Source organism: Monodon monoceros, unplaced genomic scaffold, assembly GCF_005190385.1.
Source record: "Monodon monoceros isolate NGI ecotype Baffin Bay Population unplaced genomic scaffold, NGI_Narwhal_1 Super_Scaffold_4, whole genome shotgun sequence".
In the NCBI taxonomy this organism is placed as follows: Eukaryota; Metazoa; Chordata; class Mammalia; order Artiodactyla; family Monodontidae; genus Monodon; species Monodon monoceros.
In genome coordinates, this window is record NW_021703781.1 from 13938102 (window position 1) to 13951369 (window position 13268).

General features: G+C 36.9%; 1 protein-coding gene across 1 annotated transcript in view; it reads right to left on the reverse strand.

Annotated features, from left to right (window-relative positions):
• RTKN2 (rhotekin 2) overlaps positions 1 to 13268 on the reverse strand; it is a 76870-nt gene that overhangs the window by 21200 nt on the left and 42402 nt on the right. The window contains exon 7 of the mRNA XM_029200874.1: positions 8607 to 8701. Coding sequence (XP_029056707.1) covers positions 8607 to 8701 — 95 coding nt within the window. The remainder of the gene's footprint in view (positions 1 to 8606; positions 8702 to 13268) is intronic.

Genomic DNA, 13268 nt, shown 5'->3' on the forward strand with positions numbered 1-13268 from the left:
CTGAGGAGGACGGATCACATGGGGAATATAGAACCCAAAAGGGGTCTCTGCTCAGTGGCCGGCCTGGCGTGGGGAGGAGGGGCCCAGGTAAAGTAAGGAGGGTATCTGTGTGCGGTGCTGCCCAAGTGAGGTGTCCGAATCCAGGGAAATTAAGAAGAGTGCAGGGGGCGGTCCAGCCACGGGAGTCAGTTTGAGAGTAGCGAGGGGACCATTCACACATTTGGTGACCCAGAACAGTGTGTCAGAGCCTGGGGAGATGGAAATGCAAGCAGAGAGACAGCAGGGTATGGGGTGTCAGAGCACAGCAGGCTGATGGTGTTCACATGGGCTGAGGAGGGCAGCCCTTGGGGGGGCTGTGTGAGCCTGAGCAAGGTAAGGAGTATCCCTGTGGGGCCAGGGGCAGCCCAGAAGGGGAGTCAGAGCCCCGGCAGGAGAGAGAAGCAGTTATGTGAGAAAGATGGAAAACGGTTGCTTTTAAGGAGACTGACCAAAGAATAAAAAGCATTAAAGATAATAGAAGACAGGTTTCTCACTGTCAGAGGAAGGAATTACAAATGTGCAGAATGAACTCTTTGGTATTGGATTAGAACTAGACATACTGGTGTGAACTCATGGTTTTCAACATACAGAGATTAAGAAATGCATGACATACAGAGTGAAGTGAGTCAGAAAGAGAAAAACAAATACCGTATGCTAACATACATATATGGAATCTAAAGAAGAAAAGATGGTTCTGAAAAACCTAGGGTCAGGACAGGAATAAAGACGCAGACATAGAGAATGGACTTGAGGACACGGGGAAGGGGAAGGGTAAGCTGGGATGAAATGAGAGAGTGGCATGGACATATACACACTACCAAATGTAAAATAGATAGCTAGTGGGAAGCAGCCGCATAGCACAGGGAGATCAGCTCGGTGCTTTGTGACCACCTAGAGGGGTGGGATAGGGAGGGTGGGAGGGAGACGCAAGAAGGAGGGGATATGGGGGTATATGTATATGTATAGCTGATTCACTTTGTTTTACAGCAGAAACTAACACACCATTGTAAAGCAATTATACTCCAATAAAGATGTTTAAAAAAAAAAAGAACAAATGCATGACAGGACTTCCCTGGTGGTGCAGTGGTTAAGAATCCACCTGCCGATGCAGGGGACATGGATTCGAGCCCTGGTCCGGGAAGATACCACATGCCGCGGAGCAACTAAGCCCGTGCGCCACAACTACTGAGCCTGAGTTCTGGAGCCTATAAGCCGCAACTACTGAGCCTACATGCCACAGCTACTGAAGCCCATGCACCTAGAGCCCGTGCTCTGCAACAAGAGAAGCCACCACAATGAAAAGCCTGCGCACTGCAATGAAGACCCAACACAGCCAAAAATAAATAAATAAATTTTAAAAAAGAAATGCATAACAAAATATATATACATGTATGTCCGCTGAGAGGGCCTAGGAAAAGTGACACCTAATAGTGACAGTCTAATAGCAATGAATATACCTATAGCTCAGATCATGTCTTCTAAATATTATTTCTATTAAAAAGAACCAGTCTTCCTTGGAGAAACGGATGACTCCAGGACTGGGGCAGGGAAAGTACATGATGAGCCTGAAATATCTTGTTATGCCTTACACAAGGAAGTACCCAATGAATGAGAAGGACATGTAAAAAGACACAGAAGCCATCTTGAATGTGCTCCCATTGGCCAAAATGGAGACAATCTGAATCTTAAACAAGATATTAGCAGATTATAATGCACTGAATAAAACTGTAAAACATGAGTCCATGTTGATATAAATAAATCAATGAATAAGTTGAAAGTCGAATAAATATACTTAGTTTCAAAGTATCCCCCTCCCACACATAAAATATGTATTAATTACAAAGAGGAAAACAAAAAGAGTAACTTAACAGTAGAGAAGCTTAACAGACACCACCTTAATCAAGTGAACATCATCAGTAATGGGATGAATCAAAAGATGCCACCTGATAGAATGCAATGAGAACGCAGCATCACCTCTGTGATATTTCTGCCAAAGACGCATATCCTGAGTCTCAGTCCAAGAAAACATCAGACGAACCCAAACTGAGGGAACTTCTACAAAATAACTATGATGTTTAAAAATGTCATTCAAGGTTATGAAAGCCAAGGAATGACTGGAGAACTGATCTAAATTGAAAGAAACTAAAGAGGCATGATGATTAAATGCAATGTGTGAATCTGCACTGGATCCTTTTGTCATAAGGGACATTATTGGAGTAACATTTGAATGGTGTCTGTATTAGTAGAAATAATAGTAATGTGTTAATGCTGACTTGAATAGCTGTAGTGATGTAGCCAGATGTCTTTTAGTAGGAACAGGTATTAACATATTTGGGAGTAATGAAGCATCAGGTAAGCAACTTGTTTTCATATATTTTGGGGGGAAAAATCTTGATATTCAACTTTTAACTGTTCTGTAAGTCTGCAATTGTTTTAAAAAGTTCTTTCAAAAAACATTAAGATAGTCCTTTAATGTAGTGTGCAGGTAGGTATACAACCTTTATAACTGTATGGAAGGAAAGCACTGCATAATTTATTCTGTGTATTGGGGTATAAATAAAAATGCAACATACGGTCCTATGTTCACACTGGACCACATAAAAAATATCTGTAAAGTTTTCACTGCACCCATGTTGGTAACTGCCTATTAAAATGACTAACCATTGGCTGTTACTATCATTGACCAAAAGGTCTTAGTAAGTCTGGAAAATAAAACATTTTTTGTAAAAATACAATTATTTAATATATAGAGGCAGTGTAGCCAAGGCTTGACACATCAGTTAAATGAAAAAGACCAGCATAAATGAAGAGCACAAAGTTAACACAAAAACAGTTTTTTAACAATTTACCTGCTCAACATTCTACTAAAGAATAGCATACCACAAATTGTCTGGGACTATTCAACTCTTTGTTAAAGCTGCTGTCTTTTAGAAACAAAGGGTTTGATCTGAGAGAAATAAGTGTATAAATACAATAAAGTCAATGATTTAAAAATGCAGACATAAATAAATGAGAATCTCCTTTTCTAAAATAGGCAGGAAATGAAATAAAAATTCTATAAAAGCATGCATCTATGTAATACAATTGAAATCACCCTTGTGATTTATGAGTTTAAAGTTTGAAAGCGAATTTATTTATTTATTTATTTATTTATTTATTTTTGCGGTACGCAGGCCTCTCACTGTTGTGGCCTCTCCCGTTGCGGAGCACACAGGCTCCAGACACACAGGCTCAGCGGCCATGGCTCACGGGCCCAGCCGCTCCACGGGATGTGGGATCCTCCCGGACCGGGGCACAAACCCACGTCCCCCGCATCGGCAGGCGGACTCTCAACCACTGCGCCACCAGGGAAGCCCCAAAAGCGAATTTCTTTACATAGCAAACCCAGATTTATGAATGGCTTTTTTTTAAGTTAGGATCCACCTCCTAAAGAAACAGAATCATAAATGATTAGTTTTTCAGACCAGTCACAATCAATAATGTATCTGGAACCTAAATACCACATGTAACAGTGTGCTTCTCTAGTAAAATAAGTTCAGATTTCATGGCACACCAAGAAAAATAATTCCTTCCTCACTGCAGACCTTGAAAAGATATACTGGATGTAAAATTCTTTGCTCTACAGATCACATGCCACATACACTACAATCACCACTTACTTCCTACATAGGTTTCTCTACAGCTCATGACCACTGTGGAATAAAGCACAGTCACAGCTTTTTCTCCCTACTTCTGACAAGAAATACAGCATCTAGGCTATTCACTTAACTTGCCCGAGTATCAATTTCTCATTCTTAAAATACTACCTATTAAGTACTAGGGTTGCTGTGAAATCACATAAGATAATGTGTGCCTGACATTTATCGCTGTGTCTGGCATGTAAAAGATGCTTCTCATAATTTCATATCCAGGGCACTCTCACTCCCCAAACCATATCCTTTCCATTTCTCAGTGCTGTCTTTCTGCTCTTGTGCAACACATTAATCAAAATACTTAATTCTTCTTTTCTAACCAAAGGTGGTATTAGGACAAGATGAAATGAAACAGGAAGTGAAAGAGCAGTTTGACTTTTCATTACTTAAAGATTTTATCTAATTCATCTGTAGTTTCAGATGGGGAGCAAAATGGAGTTTAAAAACAACAGCAACAACAAAAACAAAACACAGGCAAGAGGAAGAATCGATAACATCTCAGTTCCATGTGAGTCAATCTTTACAATGTGGTTTCATTGTTTTGTAAAAAGTATAAAAATTTCTTGATGACAAATATAAGCCTTAAGATATCATTTTGGCTTTTTCCTTAAACTAGCACAAGTAATAAAGTTGAGTTATAAATTTCAAAAATCTTGTATTTCCTCTTTATTTTATAGTATTTGGTAGACACTGACATAAATTTATTTAGGAAACCCTATTAAACATAGATTTATTAATGAATAAATCCGAGGGTGGATTTTTTCTGTATAAAATTTTGTTTCTTTTTAATTACAAGCTTTCTTTTTTTTTCAAAATATAATTGATTTACAAGATTTTAATTTACACACATTTCTAGAGATAAACCTATCACATCAAAAGGGTTAGGCATATAGGTTAGTGTTCTTGAAATTTTTTTCTGTGGAATCTACAAGTTCCAATGTCAACAGGTGTTGGGTATTATTGCTGTAAGCACAGGTCTTTTCACAGTCTTTAACATGCTAGTCTTTATTATGTTTCTCAAAGAAAGAAGTATACCACATAGTTCCCATGCTTATTTGCTCAGGAGCATTTTATTAAAGGAGAATCTAGTAATATCTTATAGAACACTGAAGACGTGACACTGCTAAAATCGATGATTTCTTTGTGAATTTTATTCCCTTCCACAACCTTTCAGGTGACTTGGTTGAAAGAATGGGACCTTTCATCACCAATTCCATTATTCACACTTCGATAGTATTTTGAGTCTTTAGGTGCTTTATCAGTAATCGTGCCTAACCGGAATGCATAGCAGAAAGAGCACAGCCTTTCCTGGATTACTTGAAGTCTGGCTCGACCACTGGCTAGCTACATAATCTGGCATGTTACATTCTCTAAGCTGTATTTTACTCATTTGTAAAATATAAATGATAACAAAATGAGGAACTTGTGAAAGCACACAGCTAGCCAGTGCTAGAGCTAGAATACGAATCTAAGGCTGATGGCTCCAGTCTCCACTATTAATCACTTCACTGTGATGCTCCCTTATAACTACATCTCACAGAGACTAAGAATAAAAACTGCTTTAACAGTGTTCATTTATTTATTTATATTTTATTGTGGTATGAACATGTAATAGGAGATGTACTCTCTCAACAGATTTTTAGTGTACAATACAGTAGAGTTAACAAATGTTGTAATGTTGTACAGCAGATCTCTAGAACTTATTCATCTTGTATATCTGAAGCTTTAGATCTGTTTATTAGCAGCTCCTCCTTTCTCCTTCTCCTAGGCCCTAGGAACTGCCATTCGACTCTCTGCTTCTAATAGTTTGTCTATTTTAGATACCTCATATAAGTGGAATCAGGTAGTATTTGTCCTTCTTTGACTGGTTGTTTCAGTTAGCATAGTGTCCTCAAGGATCATTCATGTTGTCACATATTGCAGAATTTCCTTTTTCAAGGCTGAATAATATTTCAATGAACAATGTCTGGCACATAATAGGCACTCAACATATGGTGATAATATTGGTAATTCTAGAGAACTAACACAAATGGAATTAAACAAACTTAATTTGCCAAGTATTCTGATAAAATTGACAATGCTAATACTATTGCAAACTTCAAGTTTTGGGTGATAGAAGGCTTGATTAGATTGTTCAGACCAATCTTCCCACTGAAAACTACTAAAAATGCTGAACCAAATATATTTTAAAACTTTTCCCCAGAGCAAGAAAGAGGTAACAAAACTATAATAAACTTCCAGTACAAATCTGATGAGAACCAGTGAGTTAAATGAGCACAGAAGCTGTGTTTGTCCTGAGAGCATTTGCCAATCCCAGAAAATCTCAATTTATGACTTAATGATCCTGCAAGATGAGGGAAGCAGAACAGAAATCACAGTCTAGGACCTGAACAATGTAGGCAGATTAATGGGACGATTCTCCTCATATTAAACTGATATCCCAAAGGAATCACCAACAGGGTAGTGGTGAACCATGAGTAAACCAACCTAACTGCCCAGGATTCCCACTGCCTGGAGGTAGGGATGAAGGGATGCAGAGAAACTCAGACATGGTCTTTGGATAAAGTGAGGCCAGAATGGTAGTCTCACCAGGTGCCTGCGAGATGCAAAAAGAGACACCGAGCATTAATTTATTCCTCTATGTAGACTTTCAATTACAATGACAAGCACATGAAGATAACTAGACGTGCAAGGAATTGAGACATCATGACTGAGAACCAGTTAAAAAAAAAAAAAAGAGAGAAACTGATCAAGAAAGACTTTATATATCTGAATCATTAGCCATAGACTATAAAATAGCTATGCCTACTCTTTTAATAAAAACCTAAAAGATAATATTAACAATATATGCAGAGAATAAAAAGTGAAAAGTGGCATAGCAGATTTGAAAAAGTCAAACAGAACTTCTAGAAATAAGAAGTACAATAAGTGAAATGAAGAACTTGGTATACAGATTTATCAGCAGATCAGACAGAGCTGCAAAGAGAATAAAGGAAACAGAAGATAGTGCATTAAAAATCCAGAAAAGCAGCAAAGACAGACAAAAAGATGAGGAATACATCATAAAGGGTACTAAACATAGAGGATACAGTCAGAAAGACTAACATAGGTTTACTAGGAATGCTACAGGCAGAAAGGCAATAGAATGGATCAGAGGCTGCCTGAATAGACAAGTAAGATTTCGTCCAGAAATAATGAAAGACATCCATCAATTTAAAGAAGTTCAAGGATGTCCAAAAGCAGCATAAATAAAATTAAATTCTACACCTATAGCACGGTGAAGCTTCAGAAAACCAAAGACAAAGAGAAAATTAAAAGTTACCTTCACAGAAGCAACACACTGACAAATGATTTTCGACAGCCAGTACGAGATGCCAGAAGGTACTGGAATTATATCTTTAATATTCACAAAGTAAAAGATTAAGGTTTTTTCATCATGTAAAAAATATCTTTCAAGAATGAAGCTAAACAAAGTCATCTTCAGACATACACAAAGAACTAAGAAGTATGATATTAGCAGAACAAACTAAAATAAATTCTAAGGATTACACTTCAAGCAGCAGGAAAATAATACCAGATGTAAGGTATAAGACACAAGCAGTACATGGAAACATGCAGGCAAATCTAAATAAATATTAAGTGTATAAAACATCTTGTGAAATTTAAAAACCAAACAGAATTATAATATATAACAACAGCACATAGGTCAAAGAAATGGAGTTTATTCTAAAGTCCTTGCAGGAGCTGAGAAAAAGGTAAAATTATCTTTTAATTTTAGACTTAAGTATGATTAATAAAATTTCTAGAGGTAATGTCTAAAAGATGAGAAAAAGAATTATAACTTTAATTAGAACAAGGAAAAACTGAAATGATAAAACTATCAATCCTTAAAGACGCAAGAAAGAGAAAACCACCATGGAATAAGTAAGACAAACAGAAAACACAGAATATGATGGTAGATTTAAACTCAAATACTTAATACCATATAATATGGGTTATAAACCATTTGACACTGAATGTAAAACACTGGTTTGATTTATCTTGGTTTTTAATATACAACCATCATAGACCAGAGATATCTCTCACTAGCCAATGCTTTTGTCAGTGTTTACACATATATTGACATAACATATACTGACGTAATGAGTGATCCACAGAATCACTCATGCCTACCTTCTGTTGGTAGCAAGCAGAGGATATATGGGAAGGTAGGGCTAAATTAATCTTAAACCTTTTTCTCTAGATGATAATTTGTAGTTATAGTTTATTAAAAAGAAATATATAGCAAGGTGAAGAAGGGAGGTAAGTGATTAGAAGATTTGTAAAACAGTAGGAGCACTGTCCACGCTCCAAGATTATTTTTACCTATGATGAAAAATATAGAGTAGTGTTGGTAAAGTAGTTTGGAAATATGATTTGGGTTACTTATTCTTTTTCATTTTTTGAAGTATAATATATAAAATTATATACTACCTTCCTTATACCTTTTGTTGTAAAGATAGATGGCTCTTCATGCTTTTACTGGCTTCCTCAATTTCAAATTTAAAAATAAGATACATCTTTGACAACTAGAAGAGTGGTAAAGTCACCAATTTCAAGTCAAAGACAAGGATTCAGAATATGCAAAACCTTTCTGTTCTCACCAAGCAAGCCTCACAAACAAATCTCTAGCAAACAGTAGAAAGAGAAAAATAAACTTTCTGCTTTTGGGGAAAAGGGACAGACATATTTTCAAGAATCCACAGAGTTACTCGTGACTACATTATTTAAGCCAATAATCACTTCAGGGGAACATATTAAAATTAAAAATTATTACTGTCACCACACATATATTGATATAACATGTATAATAAGTAAAATATAGACTGTACTTACCATCCCCATTAATAGACAGATTATGGGTCTTGAAGCTATTCTCAGCACTTTCCAAGCTCAGGGTAGTATGAGCTAGCAAACTGTACTTTGCACCACTAATAGTGAGAAAAAAGACATGTTTTAAGTATTTTAGTATATTTTCCACTACATAAAATATTTAGATGTTCAACAACAAAATAAACAACCCGATTAAAAAACGGGCAAAGGTCTTAAACAGACATTTCTCCAAAGAAAATATACAAATGGCCAATAAAAACATGAAGAGATACTCAAGATCATTAATCCTTAGGAAAACACAAATCAAAACCATAATGAGAAACCACTTCACACCCATTAGAATGGCCATTATTAAAATAAATAAATAAAAAGAAACAAAGCAACGAGTGTTGGCCAGGATGTGGTCAAACTGGAACCATTGTGCACTGCTGATGGAAACATAAAATGGTACAACCACTATGGAAAACAGTGTGGTCATTCTTCAAAAAATTAAAAATAGAATTACCATATAAAGTCTGATGAGAATTTTTATTAATTGGGCCAGGTGGTATGTTTCATAAACCTTCTTTGTCTCTTACTAAATATGTAATAAAATCTCTATCACAAAAATATATATATACATGTAGCAAGAATGCAATGCATGCACGCACTTCTTTAATAAACAATGGCATACTGCACGGAATGCTGTTCCCTGGGAGAATGCCTCTTGGTTTTGGGTATTTTTTTCAGTTTTATTGAGAAATAATTGCCATACATTATAAGTTTAAGGCTTAAAGCATTTGATTTATTGGTTTGATATATCTTGGTTTTTAATATACAACCAATATAGACCAGAGATATCTCTCACCAGCCAATGTTTTTTGTCAGTGTTTACACAGGAAAATTTATGTTTCTTTCTCCAAAACTCAACAAAAAATTTTTAACAAAACAATGCACGAGTAGAATTTTAAGTTACATTCTGAATACGATTGGTATACTTCAGACTCCTGTGTAGATTACTGGGAAAGTCCACTAAGTATCAACAAATCTCCACTGTTTCTAGAGCTAAGAGGCACTAGCCTCATTCTCAGTGTGGGCCATTCTCTGCTATTTTCACTTATCCTGAACAAATTTCTGTAGTGCCTTCCATAATTAGCTCTTATTTTTCCCTACTGTTACATAAAAAGTGCCCCCCCCCCAAAGTGGAGGAAGTATTTTAAAAAACTGTGGAGAAACAATAGGAGCAATTGAGAACAGCAATTAGAATGAAGAGTAAATACTACTACACACAAAACTGCCTATTAACAATCATATGAGTTGCTTGGTGATCAGGGCACAATGTGTTAAACATGATCTTAACATGATAATTTGTCAACTGATACGTAGGTTTTATGCAACTACATTACAATCGTTCCTACTTAAAATAAGGGTAAATAGACTCCTTATCAGCATTTTAGTGCAAAACATGTTATTTTCAGGAACAGATTATTGACAGTAAGTGGATAAGTGATGCTGCGTGTATCTGACAAACAACAAGACGGCCGTGTGGCTGGAGTACAGTGAGGGAGAGTGAGACAAGATGTCTAAAAGGTAAGAAGGGGCAGACACTCTACACTGCAGTAGGGCATGCCCTGTAGAGCATGATAAGGACCCTGGATTTTATTCTGAGTGAGATGGGAAGCAAGTGGTAGATTTGGAGCAGAGGCAGCATATGCTATGATATGACTTGTATTTTTAAATGATCTCTCTGGCTGCCATGTTGAGAACAGACCACAGAGGCCAAGATTGTAATGCCAACTAGAAAGTTACTGCACCTCACCAGTCCAGAGCTGATGCAGGCCTGGAACAGGGTGGTAGTTGATGGGGTGGTGAGAAGTGCTAAGATTCCTGATATAGTCTTAAAGTTGACCCAATGTGGTCATGGGATGTAAAAGAAAGGACAGAGTCAAGGACAACTCCAAGGCTTTTGGCCTGAGCAACTAGAAAAAGCGAATTTTCATTAACTGCAAGGAGGCTGACTGAGAGAATGGATATGGGAAGTAAGAATTTAGTTTTGAACAGATTAAGTTTGAGAATGGGTTGTAGGGTAGGCAGGTGGATATATGAATCTGCAGTTAGGAGAGGAAAAACTATTCAAGAAATTAAATTTGGGAGTTAACAGTAAATAGATGAAATTCAATGAAAGTTAGTTAAATAAAATGTGCGAACTGAATATTGGGACACAAGTACTCCATCATTTCAGATTAAGTTGAAGAGCAATGAACAAAGGAGACAGGCAAGGGACTGTCACTGAGGCAGAAGAGAAACCCCAAAAGTGGTATCCTGGAAGCCAAGTTCAAAAAGTGTTTCAGGAGAGTGATCAGTTGTGTTGAATAATGCTGAAAGGTCCAGAAGGAGGAATAATGATAAATGACCATGGTATTTGGCAACATGTAGATCACTGCTGACCTTGACAAGAGCAGTTTCTGAACGATGGATGAAACTTGACTGAAATGGTTCAAGAGAGAATGGGAGGACAAAAAGTGGAGATAGAGAATATAAAAAACTTTTCTGTAAAGGATAGCTGTTAAATGGGGCAGAGGAAATGAGAGGTATTTCAGCATGTTTGTATGTTTTTGGAAATGATGCAGGAGAAGAAACACTGAAGATGTAGTAGAAGTGGGGGACATGTGCAGGAGCCTACTTCTGTGTACTTGAGAAGATGGGATCTAGTGTACAGGTAGGTGGCCTCAGATGGAGCAAAGGCAGTTACAAGGAAGGAAAGCAGCAAATAAATATACAGATGCAGGTAGGCTGATACATTTGGTTGATGGAGGATATGCAAGTTCTCTTCTGATTACTTCAGCAGCATCAATGATATAGGAAATGAAGTCATCAGCTTTGAATAAGGAGTGGAGAGGAGTGGGTACTGGAGGTTTCACAAGAGAGAGTGACACAATGTGAAATACTCTGACGAGAGGTAAAGTGGAGGGCTACGGACACTTAGTAGGACTGCACATACTGGAACTCACTTCAGGTTAGTGATCCCTCTAAAGTGAGACCAGTCAGTATGACTGTTTTCTCCAGGTTCCTCATCTATTCCTCGTGAGTGCAGGTGCAGAAGAGCTAAAGGCAGGATTTAACCAAGGTTGAAGTTTTTCCAAGGTAAGTATGACAAAAGGAGAGAAATGCTAGGAAAGAACAAAATGGTAAATCATAGAACTTTAGCTAAGTTGGAGTCAGAGTACTGAAAGGAGAAAGCTGGAAACGTGGGAGGTGGTAGATAGTGTGGGACACTACTACAGAGACCAGACAAGACCTAGGGTACAATTGTGGGGTGGATGGCTAAAACAGGCATGAGAACAAGATCACTGGAGGCAAAGAGGTCATCAGACTTAGAGGTCAAAGTATTAGATGGACAGTCTATATGTATTTTAAATCCAACAAGAAAAATACCTGAAATAGTGATGAGAGGCACAGACTGGGAGAGAAAGAGAATGAAGATACTTTGCGTTTTATTTTTAGGAGTGATGTAATTTATTCTCGCTGACCACTAAAAACATTAGAGTATGCGTCACTTCAGGAATAGCATCATTTCCATACACAGTGCAGTACGAAATACTGCTTTTAGTGCGCACAGGAAGTAGCTATGTTATAGGCTGTGCATTTGCACTGAGTGCGCTGGAGAGGTGACAACCTGTGTGACAAAAGAGGCGAAAATTATGTGATGACCCAAGTATATGTTTAGTTTTTTTCTCAGGCCTTAAAAAGTAATTGTAACTAAGACACCTTTTCCTCAACTACTTTAAGGTAAACATGTAATACATTTGCCTCTATTTCCAATGAATTACACATCTTAAAATAACAATACAAAAAACATTATTGATAACCTCCCCTAAGAATAAGCTATGAGAGAGACAGTTGATAGTGGTCATTAAAATGATCATGTGAAGACTGTAATAACTCAAGAAGAAAATGTGTGTGTGTATATACATGCATGTATATGAATGTGTAGTATAATTATGAATATCTATCCCCAAGGCTAGGAATTTTAAAACCTGGAGGAAAAATATCAGTTCAAAATTATAAAAAGTATTTGATTTAGGGTGAACTATGAATACATTTTTTTCTCTTCTAGATTCTATTTCTCAAGTTTATATTACTTTTGTAATGAAATAATAAATGCCGTAGGATTTGTGAAGTGGTAGTAGGATGAAAACCTCCCCCAAAAATCAGAGACACGCAAAGCTTTGTAATACTACATCTTCCTATGTGCAGTTTAAGGCACTTTAACATGCAATATCTTTAACAGTTCACAATAGCTACTTCAGGTAGTCAGGGCAGATATTTCGGTCCATATTTTCAAATGATGAAACTGAAGTTCAGAGAATGTAATTGACTTGCCTATAACTAGCAAGTGGTACACTGGAAACAGAATCCCACTATACTTTACTTACTACCTTCATACTTCCTTAAGAATTTTGAGTGCAGGAAACATGACTTACTAACGTTTAAATCCAAAGTACCATGTGACATAACTGCTGAATTATAATTTCTAAGATGATTAAATGAATGAATAAACAAAATTATACCCAATAGGTGAGTAATTCCTTAGTTATTCTTGAACACTGCATTATCTTTCACACTACCAAACCATTAACACCACTGTTCCTCAAAACATAAATAATCCACTTATTCTGCACAAGG